Source organism: Orbicella franksi, chromosome 2 (assembly GCF_964199315.1).
Source record: "Orbicella franksi chromosome 2, jaOrbFran1.1, whole genome shotgun sequence".
Lineage (NCBI taxonomy): Eukaryota > Metazoa > Cnidaria > Anthozoa > Scleractinia > Merulinidae > Orbicella > Orbicella franksi.
The window spans coordinates 21,245,124-21,263,053 of record NC_138146.1 but is presented as its reverse complement, the minus strand read 5'-3'; the positions used below and the strand labels follow the sequence as shown (position 1 = coordinate 21,263,053).

The following is a 17,930-nucleotide window of genomic DNA, read 5'->3' as shown; positions in this document are numbered from 1 at the left end:
CCATGATAGCTACTCTTGGTCAGATGTCCTTTGAATACCCCCTAGAACTCTCCTGGCCTCTCCCTGAATCCCATACTCCCTGTAATCTCCTACCTCTTTATATAACCAATACCTTTCGTAATTCCCCTCCCTCTTCATCCCTCTTGCTCCAATGCTAACCAGTAATTGCAGTAAATCTAATACTTCCTGTGATTGCCAACCTCCCTCTAACACTCTCCTCTATTGCCAATCTTCCCCCAAATTCTAGATCCCTTACAATTCCCTACTTCACCCTAAATCCAATGTAACTCTTGTGATTCTCTCCCTCTGCCTTCAAATTCTCTCCAGTAATTGCAAAACTCGCCCTAACTCTAATACTTCCTGGATTGCCAACCTCCCTCTAGCACTCTCCTGTAATTCTCAATCCCCTAAATTCTATCTCCCCTGTAATTCCGTACTTCACCCTAAATCAAATATAGCCCTTATGATTCCCTACTTCTGGCTCTAATGCTCCCCAGTAATTGCCAACTCCACCTAGACCTAATACTTTTTGTGATTGCCAACCTGCCCCACCTCTAGCGTTCTCCTGTAATTCTCAATCATCAAAATTCTATCTCCCCTGTAATTCCCTACTTTGCCCTATATCCAATATAGCCCTTATGATTCCCTACTTCTGGTGCCAATGCTCCCCAGTTATTGCCAAACTCGCCCTAAATCTTTTACTTTCTGTGATTGCCAACCTCCCTCTAGCACTCTCCTGTGATATCCATCCCCCGCTAAATGCTAGATCCCCTGTAAATCCTTACCTTGCCCTAAATCCAATTGCCCTTGTGATTCCCTCCCTCTGGCTCCCATGCTCTCCTGTAATTCCCAATACTCCCTGTGATTCCTAACCTCCCTATGACTCCAGCTTTCCAATCTCAGTCCTCTTCTTGAATGAGTGCTTAATCCCAATCCCAGTAATTGCCAACTTCACTGACTGTAAACCCCCCTCCCATCCCCCCTACCCCTCACAATTCTCAATCTCTCGGTAAATCCAAGACCCTGAGTAATTCTGACTCTGTTACTCTCCTGAATTTTTAATCTTCCCTAAATCCAATACCCCTGTTATTACCAACCTCCCTTTGACTAAAATAGGCACTGTAACTCACAATAACTCTCTAAATCACCCTCTAAATCCAATACCAGCTGATACTCTTGATCCTAACCCTAGCTCCAGTTTTCTACTCTCACTCTATTATTTTTCTGTTATTCTAACCTCCATCTAGCTAATACCTCCTTGTAATTCCCAATCTCCCCCTAAATCCAATACCCCCTTGATATTCTCAACCCATATCCTGACTCTAACACCCTTGTTATTCCCAACCTCTCTATAACTCCAATACCCTTATGTACAATCCAGTGACTTGACTGATTTAATCCAGCAACCCCTTTACTTTCCAACCTCCATTTTGGAACTCTAACTAGGATTCTTACACCCCTTTGATCTCAAATTCTCTCCAATTCCTTAAATGATTATGGCTCTTGACCTCCCAGTGCCCCTCCCACCCCCCCTCCCCACTTGATTCCAGTATTCTCTCTAGTCCACTAGCCCCCCATGATTCACGTACTTTGTTTTCACCTTTTGGACAGTGTTGGGGGGGATAAAAATTACATACAAAAACACTTCCTTACTAAAAAAAAAATGTAAGGAAATATGTTTTGTACATAGGGGTATGATTTTTGATATGGTACTGTACCAAGTCTTTTCTCCCTCAACACTGTCCCATGATGAAACAAAAATAAAATATTATCAACCACAGCACTAACACATAAATGATGAGTTGTGTACAGACACAAAGCACTGTTGGCTTCTGGTCTTACTTGGAAAGCAGCATGATGTTGGTTTTGTCTGGCATGAGCTAATAACAAACATCTGGGCCTGGCTTATTCTTAGAGCATACTATCATGTCCAACCTCAACCTGTACCTTTATTATGTTGGCTTCACAAGGTTTCATTAAGCTGGACTGAAAGCAAAATACATGTAGTTGCATAAGTGATGTTCATTTTAAAACAGCTAGTTCATATCTGCATATTTGTGCACTTTCTACACTGTCTCGTGAATCTTCCTTCGTTCTACATGTATTTACAATCAACTGATTGAAGTCTTGAGCTTGCAAAGTAATCTTTAGTTGTTCTTATACTTACTCATGTACAAAAACACTGTTTTGTTACTTTATCAATAACCAGTTGCCAAGCTATTGCCATGTGCCATAAACCAAATTATATTGACTAACAAAATACAACGATCTCCAAATTGGAGACATGTTCTTAGCACTATAGTGGTCTTTTCGAGTTATCTGGTGTGAAATTTGTTTTCTCCAGAATTTCTGGCAGTGGCAGCAAGAGGCACGTTGTTTTCTTTCTCCTCTGTTATCCAAACCATGTATTTGATTTCTTTCATTCTTGAACATTGCTGATGCCACAGGAGCTGATCTGATCTGAGCTGAACTTTACACTTGAAGCAGTACTGACGCATATATATTACCATGCAGTCAATCAAAGTCAGGAATATCTTCAAATGAATATCCTCTATAACCTTTCCAAGCATAATATGCTATTCTGACATGATAGAAACCAGGGATGAACATAAGGGAACCCAGGATCAACAGTGGATAAGTACGATCAGCGTACTGTTGAAAGAAGAAGAATGAAGATTGAAATGTTAATACAATTTTAAAAACCTCAAGATACATTTTACTATAGTCCCAGTGAGTAAATCCTTGGACTAATCTGAATCTCAATCTGTGTGCCATGGTTCTTCGGTCATTTTAGACTTATGTTATGGATTAAAAAATTCTGACATGATCATTGGGGGTCATCATTAAGCAGAAACCTTTTTACCACAGAAATATCAAAAATATTTAACAGACTTTAAAAAATCCTTACCTTGACATCAAAATAGCCTGTAAAGAGCAACGATCCAAAAACAAGTAAAAGCGTTCCTACGGTGAATAAGAAAAAGGCCAACACTAATGCCTTCCAGGGTACCTTTGGGGGTGGCTTGATAAACTGAAAGAAAGATCAAAAACAAAGACCACTGTTCAGAGCCTCGTGAGGCTGTGTAAAATTAAATGTATACCCGAACTCCCAAAGGGAGCAAGCTGAGCACATACTTAAAAATATGCTGCTAAAAGCTAAAATTTGTTGACAAAATATGTAGATAAAAAATTGGGAGAATTATGTGGAGTATATTTCTGATTCAGCTAGCTGCTTTTTGACACACAGAGATCCAGATGAAAATTGGGAGATATATCTTAGATTATAAATGCAGTTTATGTCCTCACCAATGGTGACAACTGCTGATCATTGACAACACAACTTTCTGAGTTCACATTATACTGGAAACTGTCCTTTTGACGTAAACCTCAGTGAGCACACTTTTAAGCTTACTTATCCTCCACCATAAAAGTTTGCGGCATTTCAATATGTTCGCATATTACACATGCTTGATTTAAGTTGCTACTGTTGCTGCAGTTATTCCATTTCACAATTTTCGCTCCATTTTCGATTTCTTTGCATCAATTTAATCTGAGTCACAAACCTGTGCGTCAATGTAGCCATCATCGTTAGAAATCTTCTGATATTTTACTTGAGTTCTGATCTTCGTTGCAGGCATTTTAACTTACACCCAAATTTGCAGCAACTTCAGCTTGGTGTTATCAATGATAAACGCAATTAAAGAAAGTTTTGGGTATAATAAATAAAGGTACAATGTAGATTTCTTTGTCAATATTTTACCTGTATGTGCAACCACGCCTTCAGACCTCGTCAATAGCTACAACATGGAGATCTGGGAACGAGAGAAGTTGGTACGAGAAAATTTTCGGTCAAAAACTCTGTTTCTAAGCTGTACTCTCGTTCAAAAAAGTTAGATTAGGAATATCATCGAAAACAATTTGCTCTCACGAGTGGTTTCGTGATAACTTTCGTTCATAATCTTTGATTTGCAGATGTTGTCATGGTTCCCTTGTAAACTAAAGAAGTTCCGTGAACTCCAAATTCGGAAAACCGAGCTCACGAAAAATACGTCGATGTTTTACGTGATATCAATGTTAATTTGGTTTCAAAGATATTTGTGATCAAAAGCTAAACAGAGATGGACGGAGAGTGCCTTTCTGTTACCGTGGTAGACAGAGTGGCGAAGCTGGACACTCTTGGTGGATATGTATTTTTGGTGTTTTTGTTATGCCTTCTGGTTGGATTCATCCTTGGCCTTCTGTTAGCTCGTTGTATTCTACGAGAATTAGAGGTAGGCTATACGATTTTAGTTATCTTATTGCCCACAATACTTAAATGTTATTGTACTTGAAATAATTTGTTTTATTCTGTGTCATTTTCTATGTATTTGAATTCCACTATTTGCATTGCTTTCATGCAAGATCAGACGAATGTGTAACTACATGTAAGCTTAAAATTAATTGCGTATTTCACCTGGTCTGCAGTTTATTGTAATAATTGACATCTAAATAAATGTGTGTTATATTCACCATGCCCCTCAGCTTGTATGTATTGTGTTTGGGAGCAGCACCTTCAAGCCTGTCTGGTTTATATCTCATCCTCTTTTTCCCATGGGGAGCATAGGGCTTCCACAGTTGCCTTCTACCTCTGTCAGTCTTGAGCCGCTCTTTTGGCCTAGTGCACCAACTCATGGTGATCTCCATTAGCTCTTTTTGGATGCTTTTGTGCCACATGATTCTCGGTCTGCCACAGTTCCATGTGCCTAATGTGGGTTCCAATCCACCAATGTGTGACGTGCTATGTTCTTCTCACCCAGCCTTAGCGTATGACGCTATCACAAATCCACTTCTGGTGTCTTCTCGTAATGGTGGTGTTGATAGGCTCTTGACTGGTTGGGCAGTAATTAGAGTGCCTTTGGTTCTTTGAGTCAAATATATTTTCCAACCTAAAATAATTCTAGTTTCTCCTGAAGGCCTTTTGTCTTGATCAACTGACCATTGGTTCAGTTCTTGTAGGGAATGATTTTAATTTGTACATTGAGTCAGTGTCTTCCATAAGCATCTGAATCGCAAGCCCAGGGACTCTGCTCAGAGGTTGTTTCCCCAGAGTCCCTTGTCCTTCCCTATCTTTCCACTGTTTTATCACTGTGATGATTGCCTGCTTTTCTCCCTTCCACATGGGGGCTCATGACTGGGTTGTCAGGATTTGCCAGCCATCGGAATGGTCTCCATCGAGTTGGATGACGATAGTGAAAGCTCCTGGATTCCTCAGGCACCCAACCTCCACTTTGCGAGGCAGTTGTTAATGTGGGGAATCAGTGATAACATTTATGGCTGTGTGAATGATTTCATGAACTGTTGCGTATATAAATTATTTTTTTGTCACATTTTCTTTAGGAGCAATACTCTCTAAGGAGAAGCAAGTCTGAATCTGCCGCAATTCTAATTGAAGTAGAAAATGAGGCACATGTGCAAGATACATCTGGAAAGGTAAACTCCTCTTCATTTTGTACATAATTGAGAACAACTCCTTAGAACTGGTGGTTCCTTATCTAACTATAATCCACAGAGTACAAAATAATGCAAAACAAGAAGAAATGCCCCACTATTTGTACTTTAGGATCTACAGTAAAACAGGTTGGTTGTATCTTCCAAAGGCAGGGGTTTCATTAACGTTTTCAGCAGAAGAACAACTGGTTTTCCCAGTAGGCAAAGCTTTTTAACTAAACTTCTTGATAAGAAAAACTTCCCGCTCCTTTTATTGTTCATTAACAGCATTTAGAAAAGGGGTGTAAGTACTATGTGTAAGAGGTACTTTTTTCAGTAAAAGGTATGCAAATTAAAGGCCTTTTCTGTCAGAATGGTATACAAAAGGATAGTGTTAACCCCGGGGTATATCCCTCTTTAAGTTAAGAGTACTAATTGTACTATTTAAATGAGACTACATGTACTCAACCTTGTTTTCTAGCTTTCAAAAACAATCATTAGCTAAAGATCACCACTGTATTGTATTTCTTTCATTATTTTTATTCTTAACCAGAAAATGGGAAGTAACAGGATTGCGCCAATGCCTTTGCCAACCAAGAACACAGCTGAGGTTGCCATAGAAATGGAACCAACTCATCTTAGTACTGGCAGTCTTCATAGTCAGTCAGCATGGACAGGAGAAAATGACAATAATCAGCAATCAGTTGTTGATGCTCTGAGCAAACCTTCTGGGTAAGGTTCCTTCAGGATCTTTAAGGGTACATCTACATGACTGTATATTACCAGATTGTAAAGTCCAAGTGACCAATAATCAACGTGCCAATAACATTTCTCAGAATTAATTTAAAGTGAAAAAAGGAGAGCATGACTCTGACTTACAAAATCTGACAGGCTTGCAGATTGTTGACATAATAGCATATTGATAGCCACAGCATAATTATTCAATGTAATAAGCCATCCTCTTTTTGGTAAATGTTGTCCTCTGGATCATGTAAATGTCATTTCGATATTTTGGACCTAAAGGAACTTTAGGAAATTTTATCATTGTGGACATGTTGTCTGTATCCAATGAGCTTTTGGGGTATTTTGCAGGGATACATGTTACAGTGTTTCACAATACTGTGCTATAGTTAATTTGTACTATAATCAGGGGTTTCAGTAATGTTTTCAGCCTGAAGGCAACTGGTTTTCACAGGCAGGCAAAGCTTTTTGAACAGAACTTGAAACCCTTGATAATTTATGTTAGATGTTTTTTTTTTCTAGAGAAGAGATGGAAGTTGAGCTTCAAAAGCAGGATTTCAAAGCCATTGAGAACATGGAAACCAGTCTCAGACTCCAGAAAAATGAGGTGTGTGTTCATTGTCACAGAATGTTGAAAACGTTTTTAGTACACTGTCTCTACTGCAAGGCTAATCCAAGCAATGACATGATTGCTGGAAAATCTATCACTGTCATGATTTTTGCAGCAACAGTAATGTACAGAATTGCACAGTCAAATTGCTGCAGCATCTTTCAATAACACACAAACTCTGAAGTTCACAACCTAACTAATGATTACATTTTTGGCTGCTGTCAGTCATTATGATGACAACCAATAAACCTTTGAAAAAAAAAACAAACAAATTTAATGGAAATCTACTGACCATAACCCACAGAAATGACCTTTTTAACCCTTTGAAGTTAACTTCCTTTTTCCTTGAGACATCTTCTAAGATGATTGATGGCATTGAAACACAAAACCATTAAACCATTAATTGAGCAGAGTTCACCTGTTATTGAAAAGTGCAGTAATGTCACAATTGTAGAAACTTTACCCCGGTTATGATGAGAAGAAGATTAATTCTGTGAAGGATTTGATTTAATCACTGATTTTTTGTTAACATTCTGTAGACATTCCTGCAGTTGTTAAAGATGATTCTGAGCTTCTTAGTGAGTAAATCCAGAATAAGTGAAGGATTTCGAAGAGATTCTCTTGCAAAGTATGAGCAGGTGAGACATATGATGTTCAGCATATATGTTACTTAGTTTAGGTCAGTTCTTGCAAATTATTATCAACCAGCTACATCATCTAAAGTTTATTTATAAAATGTGGTATTACATTTTTCTCCTGGTATTTGTATTCACCTGTAGCTTGGAGAACACTGAATATGTGTAAAAGTGAAAAGTGAAATGAGTTTTCAGAGACATTGGAGGTCACAGTTATGTGCATATCCTAGGCAGTTGCAAAAACACAACCTGAAAAAAATTTAGGCTTTAAGGTTCAAGCCTTAATTCTTTCTTCAGGATTTACTTTTGTAACTGCTTACATTATGTACCACATATGTATTCACTTGCAAGAAATCATTTCTTTTGTTTAATACAGGCAATCGAAGACATAGACAGCAATGCAAAGGAGGAAATGAAAGCTGAAGAACAGGTAATGTATACAATGGTCATGCCACTCTTACTATTACCAGGTAGTACAGCAGACCAGCAGTGCAGCAAAACTCTTCAGTTACACAACCCTATGCACACATTGCATGCCTACAATATATAGGGGAATTTTTTCATACTTTTGGCCCGCAATACCTGCAATTAGGACTAACAGCTGCCTATTGGCCCTTTAATTTTCACCTATTGGACCCTCTACATGTAGTGGGTGCTTAGTATGGTGCTGCTTGCTGTACATGAAAAATGTACCCTACCATAGGCCTACAATGTGCACAAAGGGCCTACAGCTACTAAGCCCACTGCAGTTACTGCTGCACCTTTTACGTACAGTGGGCAATTATTATTAGATAACTTTGTGATAATCAAAAAGTTAGGCAAATGATCTGTTATGCCACACAGTATATTACCACTTATAGCATGGTGCTCTAGTGAATTAAAGAAAATGTTATCAATTAGAGTTGCAGAATTTTTGATAATTTCTTCAAGAGTATCAACAAAGTGCATCATTGTCAAACCAGACTGGCGAGTAAGATCTCATACTATCTGCCAAAAGCAAGGACTAATTACGGCAAATTTAACATTCGTTTTTTCGGTGCTAAAGTTTGGAATTCCATTGATGACTCACTTAAATCTAAGAGTCGTGCTTGTTTCAAAAATCTCTTAAAAGAATTGATTATCTCCAACTACTGACTGGTACATTGATGTACTTTAATTTTTCATTTTTTTGTGTGCACATTCATTTTTTTCTTTTTCGTTCTCTGTATGTGTGTCTGTGTCTGTGTGTGTGTGTGAATGAAATCGTGTCCTGTTTTTTTTGTGTGTTTTTTTTTTTTGTTTTTTTCATATATTCTGTAACTTTATTGCAATATTTTTTCCACTTGGCCCAGCCACTTAGCTCGATTAGCCTTAGCTATTTCTAAGTGGCTGTGCTCTGTTTTTCATTGTTATTTTTTCACATTGCATGTATTTATTTTTATTGTAAAATTTTTCTGGGCATGAAATAAAGGTTGTTGTTGTTGTTGTTGTATTATGCTGCTTTCTGTGCAGGAAAAATCAAAAGAATGAATGAAAGCTGGTGAAATTTATGTCTATAATTATCTTAAGTTCTTGTTTGAAACTGGGTTTTTTCTCAATCCAAAGGAGCTGAGAAACACCATTGTAGATCCAGTGGAACTTGATCAAGCAATAGAGAGTCTTCATTCCAAGTACTCCAAGAAAATGGTAAATATTACATGCATACTCTGCATTCATAAATGATGATTGTTCAGACAGTCTTACAATAACTGTGAATGCGATTGTTTCCTTTACCTACCCATAACAATTGAATATTACATGCATACTCTGAATTCATAAATAAGGATTGTTCAGACAGTCTTACAGTGAACGTGATTGTTTCCTTTACCTACCCATAACAATTAAATACAGTATGTAGTGTACTGCATTTAATTTATCTTTCTCGTGATAAATGTCTTTACTAGTGTACAAGTCTTAAAAGATGGTGATGGTTATTGAGCAATGTTCTCTGCCTTAGTACTTATTTGCTAATCATTTACTTCTGTGTGCATCATCAACAGACCTCAGAGAGAATGGAACTTCAGGATAAATTAAGAACAGATCTCTTGCAGAACACAGAACTCTCGGAAGAAGAGGTGAGTTACACTTTTAAGGCCTTATAAACAACTATTAATATATATTATTCATATATATATATATAAGTATTCATAAACCAGTAGTCAAATTTTTACTTCCTTTTACCCAAAATAGTGAAGATTCTTAATATATCCTGAACCCTGCAACAGCTAGACTACATTTTGTAACACCATACATCTTGCAACATAACTCCACAATTTCTTATCCTCCCAAGAACTCAAACCCCCGGGGGGGTACTTTGGGAATTTCTGGGTGGGGATGTGCTGCTGAGACCCTGGAACCCTTAGCCTACACCAGAGCTAGTTCAGCTGAATTTTGCTAACCTATACTAGAGTAAAGTCCCCGAATCTATCAACACTGTTGAGGCTGATTTGCGTAAATTTAAACTTGCCAGTTTGATTTTTTTTATATTTTTGAGTGGCAATTCCTGTTTTCCTTACTCTAGGTAAAATCTTCAACCAACCAGTCAGTTTTGCAAAAAATGATACCCTATCCTAGACCCAAATGCTCTGATTTATGTACCCTATCCTAGAGTAAACTGTTTTGAAAACCATACCCTTCGCAGCGGCACATACCTATATAGCCCATATATGGCAGTGCTGTAACTATGGATTTCTCAAACCAATTTTTGTTCCCTGTGAAGCTTTGAGAAATCAAAATTCCACTCCACTCGTGACTGGAAACAGTCCCTGTGGCAATTACATATAACTGTAATTACTTGCAGTTATGATGTATCACACTTTAACACATGCAGTGTAACCATAGTATGTATACATAAAAGCCCAAGAGCACTGTATGTTTGACTTACCAAAATGCTGGAATCTGATGCTCAGTTTTAATGTTGAAATTTTTCATCACTTGAAATTGCTGACAAATGTCCAAGATGAGAACAAAAGATAAAAGTTCATTCCTTTTTTGTACATGTACTATAGGCAGAGCAGATTGTTGCCAAACTCATGATGAATATGGCTGCTGTAGATAGACGATTAGCTGAGGAGGCCAGTCGGCAAAATCTGGTAAGCTACAGATTTTAATGGTGTTTGACTCGAAAGTCAGTGAATGGCCAGGAAAATAGGGACCAGTGTAGATGATAGTTAATCATGTTACTCTATCAAACAACAGCGTTTATATCAGTGGGTGGCTGGTTTCCAGGTTAAAATACTTTACATGATTTCTGTATTAATAATATACGTGAAAAAATTACTCGCCTCTGATTGGCTGAGAGCAGTGCAGTTCAAATGTAACACCAGTGCAAAAAGTGTAACACCAGTGCAAATTACACATCATAATTCTGGATTATGATTGGCTGAAAGACAATAGGAAATTTTCTAAGCCAATGATATTACGTAAAATGATGATGAAAATTTTGTGCACAAACTTTGAAAAAAGTTCTTGAATGAGAAAAAATGGCTTCAAGAGAGGTCTTCCAGCACTTCCTCCATGTAAATGTTTTCATGTTTATAGTATTAATAAGTAATCACATGGTCTTTCTCATTCAATTTGGAATTTTCCCTTGATGCTATGAGTGAAATTGCTTGTTGGTGATATAATTCATCCACAAAATAACAAGTCTGGTACGGTTGTGGAGAACCAGGCTACAGGTGACCCAAAAGTTGATGACATCCCTGATATATATGGAACATGTAAACATGAGCAAACCAGTGCATGAAATGGAACCAAAAACTTTTGACGGCCATCTCATAGCATGGAAAGATCAGAACGTAAAATCTTAAAGTCAACATTTCCCTTTTAAGAAGTACTCATGTAAAAAAAATACAAATAAATCACTTTATTTTAGTTTCAAAGTGTTTTAATAGCACTGAGCACTGTGCTAATTGCAGACACGATAAATGAAGAAACAAATATTGTATTTATATAGAACTGAACACTTTTTAAGAATCCCAACTGGTTGGAGGCTGACCAGTTGGCTATTTACAAGACATGGAGGAGTTGAATCTGGGACCACCAAACACAAAGCCATCTAGTGGCAGAGAGAGGATTTGAAATAGGGACCTCTGGCTTACAAAACCAGCAACCTAACCACTAGGCCATGTTGCCTTCATCTAACTTTTTTATCTGGTTGGTTTTTTATTTATTGGCTTGTTAGCAGGATAACACTGCTGTTTATTGACTGCTGTTTTATTACATAGGTTTTGCATGAAAGACTTGCTCGAAGACAAGCACTTGCTCAACAGAGAGCTGCTGATAATCAAGAGGTTAGTAAACTAATAAAAATAAGTTAATATTACGTTTTGTAAGGATTTCCACCACTGAGAAAACTTGTCATTGCCACACATAAAATTACAATAATATACAGATGATGTAACGATTTTTAACGCCTTTGCTTTGTTTCATGAACTGATCAATGTTGATATATACTGTTGTAGTTAAAAGATCTTCAGATCTTTCTTGGACATCCTGGGCAGTCATTGGAAATCTTTCATCATCTTCATAATTGTTTGGGAAAAGGTGGAAAATGTTCTTGAAAGTTACTTTGGAGAACCTCTCAAACTACTTTAAAACATCTTCAGAAAAATGCTTGGAAATCCTTGAAAATCACTGAAATTTTCTTTTTTGTGCTGTACACTTATGTAATGAGCTAAATAATACATGGCTGCATGAGATATGAAATTTTTTGATCATCTCACATTAAACTCAGTACCTCATTCCTTTCATTGCCTTGCAATTGTGTTAAGCAATCAAAGAAAAATTCCATATCTCTCTAGGCCTTCATGTATTCCTTATACACTTGTATCGATAGTACTCGTTCTACTTGGTTTGTTTTCTTAAAGGACCATTGTGATAAATTTTTAGGAAAAAGAGGATTTTGGTGAAAGGTTGAAGCTACCACAGAATAATTTGGATGTTCTATCCAAAAGAGGAAAGCTTCTGGAAGACCAAAAAGAGAGGTATTAGTGTTATTGAAGTACGCACTAAAGTACAAAAATTATCTAAACAAGATTTCAATCTCTAGAAAACTGCTCTTTGCTTGCAACCAGGTTTGGTAAAAAGAAAATCAAGACATCAATTTAGGCAGCAAGTATTCCTTTTCTCAAGGTTTTTCTATAGTGATGGAAAGATTGAAAGGCGAGAGTGCGTTGTTTCATCTTTACCATTGATCTGCTCCCTATTATCTCTGGAATTGGTTCTGAGAGTCTCTGTACAGTACATCTGCACTCATTTCTCCTCCTCCCCATTTTTCTTTGGAAGGGGGATGCAGACAGTAGCAGATGGCTCTGAGGAGAAGAGAGAGACTGATTAAATGTTAATTGATCTGAAAGAGAAAATCTGTGAAGAAAGTATGTGTTGATGTTTACTATTTTAAACTGTTATTGTATGTGTTTGATTCAAAGGATTATGGAGGAATATGAACAAGATCTTCGAGTCTTAGAAGAGAAACACCAACAAGGTTTGTACTCTTAAACACCATGCATCAACTTAAAACAGTATGGTGTTACGCTAAAAGGGTTACAGTACTTACAATTACCTTTCAGTTTAGTCCTATACAGCCTAGTCCTTTCAATATTTGCCTTGTGATATCTCCTTGCCGTTTTTGAGGTTTTACTCACGGTTTCCAGTGTTGCCATGGTTCTCACTGTATTTTGAGATAAAAAAAGGTTGTTGTACCGTGCACATCATAAACTTAAATGTAAAATTACTTCCAGTATTTATTAGTGGATTATGACTGTTGTATGTTGTAAGGAGAAAATTATATTATAAAACTTATGGAACATGCAAACCTAAACGTTATGAGTAATAATTGCATTTTCTTACAGCTATCCTTAAGAGTCAAAATGATTTGAATGAGAAACTGAAAAGAAAGCGGGAACAAAGAATGAGAAAACTAGAGATGGAACAAGCAGCAGAAAAGGAGGATTTTGAAAGAAAGGCAAGTAAATGACAAATGTGTGTTTGTGGATCCCTGAAGAACAAAGCCAAGGAACTGTGTTTGTTGCCGCATTTCTCATTTCTCTGTTTGTAATCCCATCTTCCGGATGACAAAAACTACAGTCTCTGTAGCTCAGGGTTGTTAAGAATTAGACTCCAGGGCTCCAAGGAAGAAAAAAACCGGACTCCAAGACAGGGTGTTAGGAAAACAGGGCTTACCCTTTAGGCGTGCACTACCTATGATGGACTACCCCGAAAGTCATTGTCACTAGCCCCCTAAAAGTGTGTTTCTTACAGTGCGTCTGTAATTTGAATTCCCTCCATTTCTTTCCTTCCTGCTCCAAATATCGAGAAACCCAGTGTTTCTTTTTTCTGTGCTTATGCTTAGTTGACCTGGGTTCTTGTGCTTATGCTTGCGCTGGCTTAGGCTTGTAGGTATCTCAGAAGTGTAAACCAGTCTTAAAGCCTTCTAATGAACCCACTTCAAAAGCTAATCATTTTTTTCTCTTTGTGGTTATTATAGGCCAGTCAGTTGATCAGTGAAGGTGAAATGACAGCTGAAGACTTCCTGGAGTCAAGCCACAAACTGAGAGTGCAGCAACAAGTTGCAAGGGAAGAAGAGGAAGACAAGGCTGATGATTCAGAAGTACAGGAATTCAATAACCTCAGACAGGCAAGTTGTTGGATTAGGAAGTTAGCCTCCTGGGCTTGTCACCAACACATGACAAAGAGTTAACCTCGTTTTCAAGGGGGCAGGAAGAAGAGAGACCCTGGGAATGAGGTTGGAGGAAGAGTGTCTGCGTTGGAGCTAAGTACAAGTTATTCAACAGTTATCATTTCCTTTCGTTTTAACTGTTTTCGATTGATTGCGAAGAATAATCACAAGAATATTTTGGTGTTGCATTTAACTAATGTACCCAATCACTGCAAACGTGTCGTTGATGCGAGTTTTTTCCACACTTGTTGTACGTTTTTTGCTTCGAGTGCAGGTTTGCTCGTTGCCTTATCTACGTGTGATCCCTAAATGGGTGTGGTTTTATGACAGTGCTGTCTGTGATTGGCAAATTTTCATAGTTTCCATTTCTTATCGCTCTATTAAAAAGAGCATGATAACTCGGAGGAATCCACAAGTTGTCATGTTGCCAGTATGCAATTCGGAGTGTGGATAGGAACCTCTTTGGGTACTAAACGGGAATTTGCAAAGTGAACTCCACTTCTTCACTCAGCCAAATTTTGACCTCACTGAATACAGAGCGGGGTACGAGTCTTTCATTGCGGAATATCCGTTTATCTAACTAGACTGCTTTCTGTTTGTTGTCATAATTAAACTTCAGAAATTAGAAGAAAAGAGACAGCGAAATTTGCAAGAAAGAGAGGAAGCCTTGTTTGAACAGATTAGAAAGGAAGCGCATTTGTCGTCAAAGGAAGCTGAGAAACTGATGACTAAGCATTTGGAAGACCTCAAGGAGTCTAATGGTTTGTCTCCTTTCTATCACAGTAACTGTGATAATCTGTACGTGAAATAAATTGTTTATGGAGAAAGTGCAACTGCAACCACTTTTTTCGTAGTTGAAAGGCAACTTAAGTAAGTAAGGCCTAAGTCAAACGTCGATCGTCACATGAGACGAACTAAACTGAGCGAATTAGGTCATGATAAGTTCGATGTTTGCAACCCAGTTCGTCCGACTGAATTTGATCGACCAGCACGTTCTATCCGTACTCAAATTGCACTTTAGTTCGTCTCATGTGAAGTTAGACGTTTGACCTGGGCCTAAGTAGTTTCAGTTGTCATCACTAGTAGGTTTGATCCACTTTAAACTGCCAAGTGCTTCTTCACAACTGCGAAAATATCATTAAGTAAACTGCAGTTTTGTTATTGTCGTTGCCGACCATCTGCATGATTTGATTGTTGGCATGTCACGCCTGTATACTTAGTTGTTACAAGTGGATAAATGCCACACGCGAAAATGAATGTGCTTGGTGCCTGACAGGATAAAGAACTGCTGCTCATAGATAACTTTTCATTGTATCTTAAGAGAGGAAGACCCGAGAGCGCGAGAGGCAGCGAGCAATGATTCAAGAAAAACTGGAAGAAAGAAAGAAGAGATGGGAGAGAGACATGGAAAGACAACAAGCCGAGCAGAGTCAGCTGGTTGCAGAACAAGAGAAAGCCATTAAACAAGTGTTGAACACTCAAGCGGGACTTGCTGAAGAGTACGTTTTTAAAACAGAAATGTGAACATATCCATTTTTATGCCGTGCCATAGAAAATACAGCCAATCAGAATACAGAAAGGCCGTTGTACACTTGAATGCCGTCATTGCATGCTACCTTCCCATCGTGCGCTGCGCGTATTCCGCACTGAGTTTGTTGGCCACTGTATTTTCTATGGCGTGGCATGAAATAGTTAAGCAACGCTTTCTCTTGGTATACCATGGAATATCCCACACGTCAGTTTTATTTTCTTGGTATACACACTCGCCGTTAATAGATTAACTAGTATATTCTCCAGAGCGATCTTACCATTGTCTACGGTTACTGCCTTATTTGAAATCTTATAGCGACTCTGTGGAGCTATTTAAGTATCTAAAGGAACGGTGAGGGAAAACAGGTTTATCATGACTACAACTTAATTGTGGACATTTCGGGGTTTTTTTTTCTTCAGCTTACGCAAACAGGTGATGCTAGAACACGAACAAAACATGATAGCGCTAAATGACCATTTGCAGATGACCAGGCTGAGACAACAGAAAAGGTTTGTTTATACACTATTGTCCATGAACAGTGACATGTCCGTCACTGATTGTGTTCCTGTTTTAACTGCGGTAACCCCCACAGCAGTCACTGCCTCTCACAGCATATTGCCAAAGAAAAGCTCAACTGAACGCGCATTCAGATTGGTCTTCTTTCTAGCTGTTATCTAAATTTTCCTGTAACGTAGAGATTCTTTCCACTAACGTGTTCGAAGTTTTATCCCCATAGATTGGAGCAACGCCTTGCAACCCGCCGAGCTAGACTTGCTGAACTAAGGCAACAAATGGAAAAAGAGCGAGAAGAGCAATCCCAGAATGACCCTGAGGCCATGAAAACCCTCACAAGGGTTCAGGTTAGGAGACTGCATTACAAGACTTTGTAATGTCTATCCTGTTTTTCTGAAGATGTTTCGGTAGGTACTGATAAAGCGATAATAACATTTTGTTCTTTCAAAACAGAACATCGAATATCAAGCTGAAGTGAAGAAAATCGAGGCTGAACATCAAGCTGCTTTAGAAGACTTGAGAAGGTGAATTATAGTGTTAAGAAAGAATCCACCGGAAGTTCGAGTAACAAGTGGACAAAAACTTTGTACCAAGATTATGTACATCATTTCGCAAACTTTTTGTGCGACTAAGTTAAATGTCTTCTCAAAAAAAAGAATCGTTTCTAACCACACCATATGTCAAAAACTAAAATTATTCTTGTACAAGGTGTTTGTCGATTAATAGCTGAAATTACTCGATTTCCTATCGGATTTCGTCTTAATCTTTTTAAAGTTTTGGCGTTACTTCCGTTGTCACTTAAGCGTTTCCTGAGCTTGGTGTCTGATTCAACAAGCTCATTAACCGTGCTTAAACCAATCAGAGCGAGGATGATGTCCTTCGGCTAATCAGTTGCAATCATTTTTCCTGCACTTTGTTTCAGAATTTCCTGCACTTTCAGAATTCTAAGCGATGCGGGCTGGCCCTTCTTCTCTTTACCTCTCTATTTTGTTGTACTGTTTTTTGTTGAGGAACGAAGACCAGACTCAAGAGAGCGGTAGAAATCGAGCCTAGGTTTGAAACGACCTCGTAAATATGACTAAAATTGTTCAATTGTTTCCTAGCTTCCATCCTTTGTTTCATTGTCATTTTCTCCTCCCTCCTTCACTTTATTCCTTCCTTTCTTTCTTTCTTTCCCCTCTCTCACACCGCTGCCCAGCCTGCATCATCTTCTCCCTACCCTACTCTTCCCTCCTTCCCTTCCTCTCTTCCTCACTCCTTTTTCTCCCTGTCTCATTTCTTCCCATTATTGCATTACCTTCCCTCTTTCCGTCCATCCCTCCCTCTTTCCCTTCATTCCTTCTTTCCTATTCTGTCCTTTCTTTTCTCCATGCATTGGAAAAGCTAATTTTGAATTTGACGCGCGTATGATTTTCAAACACTTGAACGAAATGTGTACATATGCATACATTTCCATTTGATGATCCAGGTTCATTCAAGGGGTTTCCATTGTGTATTTCCCAGTGCTTCTCAGTGTTGGTGATATCTGTTAAAATAACTTGCCCGTTCTTACATCTTAGACGTTTGGCGGCCGAAACAGACGAAGCTTTAAAAGAACAAGATGAGAGACTTGGAAAAATCTTGGCTAAATTGCAGGTGAGCGTAGTTAGTAAGACCACAAAACCACAAACAAACCAGACATTTTAAAACACTGCTGTAGCCTTGTCTTGTAATTCACGGCCAGGCTTTGTTTGCCTA

At 38.3% G+C, this 17,930-nt stretch overlaps 2 protein-coding genes across 2 annotated transcripts in view; one reads left to right on the top strand and one right to left on the bottom strand.

The window, feature by feature from the left end:
- Positions 1–1,802: 1,802 nt before the first annotated feature.
- LOC145468705 (transmembrane protein 230-like) lies at positions 1,803–3,746 on the bottom strand. Its single transcript, XM_081452409.1, has 3 exons — positions 3,564–3,746; positions 2,909–3,031; positions 1,803–2,652 (listed from the first exon to the last, which is right to left on the bottom strand). The coding sequence occupies exons 1-3, from the start codon at positions 3,636–3,638 to the stop codon at positions 2,515–2,517; spliced, it is 336 nt and encodes a 111-aa protein (XP_081308535.1). The 5' UTR covers positions 3,639–3,746; the 3' UTR covers positions 1,803–2,514.
- Positions 3,747–3,840: 94 nt separating this feature from the next.
- LOC145478614 (uncharacterized) overlaps positions 3,841–17,930 on the top strand; it is a 22,565-nt gene continuing 8,475 nt past the window's right edge. The window contains exons 1-20 of the mRNA XM_081456709.1: positions 3,841–4,271; positions 5,377–5,469; positions 6,020–6,198; positions 6,730–6,814; positions 7,357–7,455; positions 7,829–7,882; positions 9,037–9,117; positions 9,471–9,545; positions 10,479–10,562; positions 11,697–11,762; positions 12,361–12,455; positions 12,900–12,955; positions 13,323–13,435; positions 13,958–14,107; positions 14,769–14,910; positions 15,471–15,648; positions 16,100–16,189; positions 16,417–16,540; positions 16,647–16,717; positions 17,753–17,828. Of these exons, the coding sequence (XP_081312835.1) occupies positions 4,119–4,271; positions 5,377–5,469; positions 6,020–6,198; positions 6,730–6,814; positions 7,357–7,455; positions 7,829–7,882; positions 9,037–9,117; positions 9,471–9,545; positions 10,479–10,562; positions 11,697–11,762; positions 12,361–12,455; positions 12,900–12,955; positions 13,323–13,435; positions 13,958–14,107; positions 14,769–14,910; positions 15,471–15,648; positions 16,100–16,189; positions 16,417–16,540; positions 16,647–16,717; positions 17,753–17,828 (2,064 nt within the window). The 5' untranslated portion in view covers positions 3,841–4,118. The remainder of the gene's footprint in view (positions 4,272–5,376; positions 5,470–6,019; positions 6,199–6,729; positions 6,815–7,356; positions 7,456–7,828; positions 7,883–9,036; positions 9,118–9,470; positions 9,546–10,478; positions 10,563–11,696; positions 11,763–12,360; positions 12,456–12,899; positions 12,956–13,322; positions 13,436–13,957; positions 14,108–14,768; positions 14,911–15,470; positions 15,649–16,099; positions 16,190–16,416; positions 16,541–16,646; positions 16,718–17,752; positions 17,829–17,930) is intronic.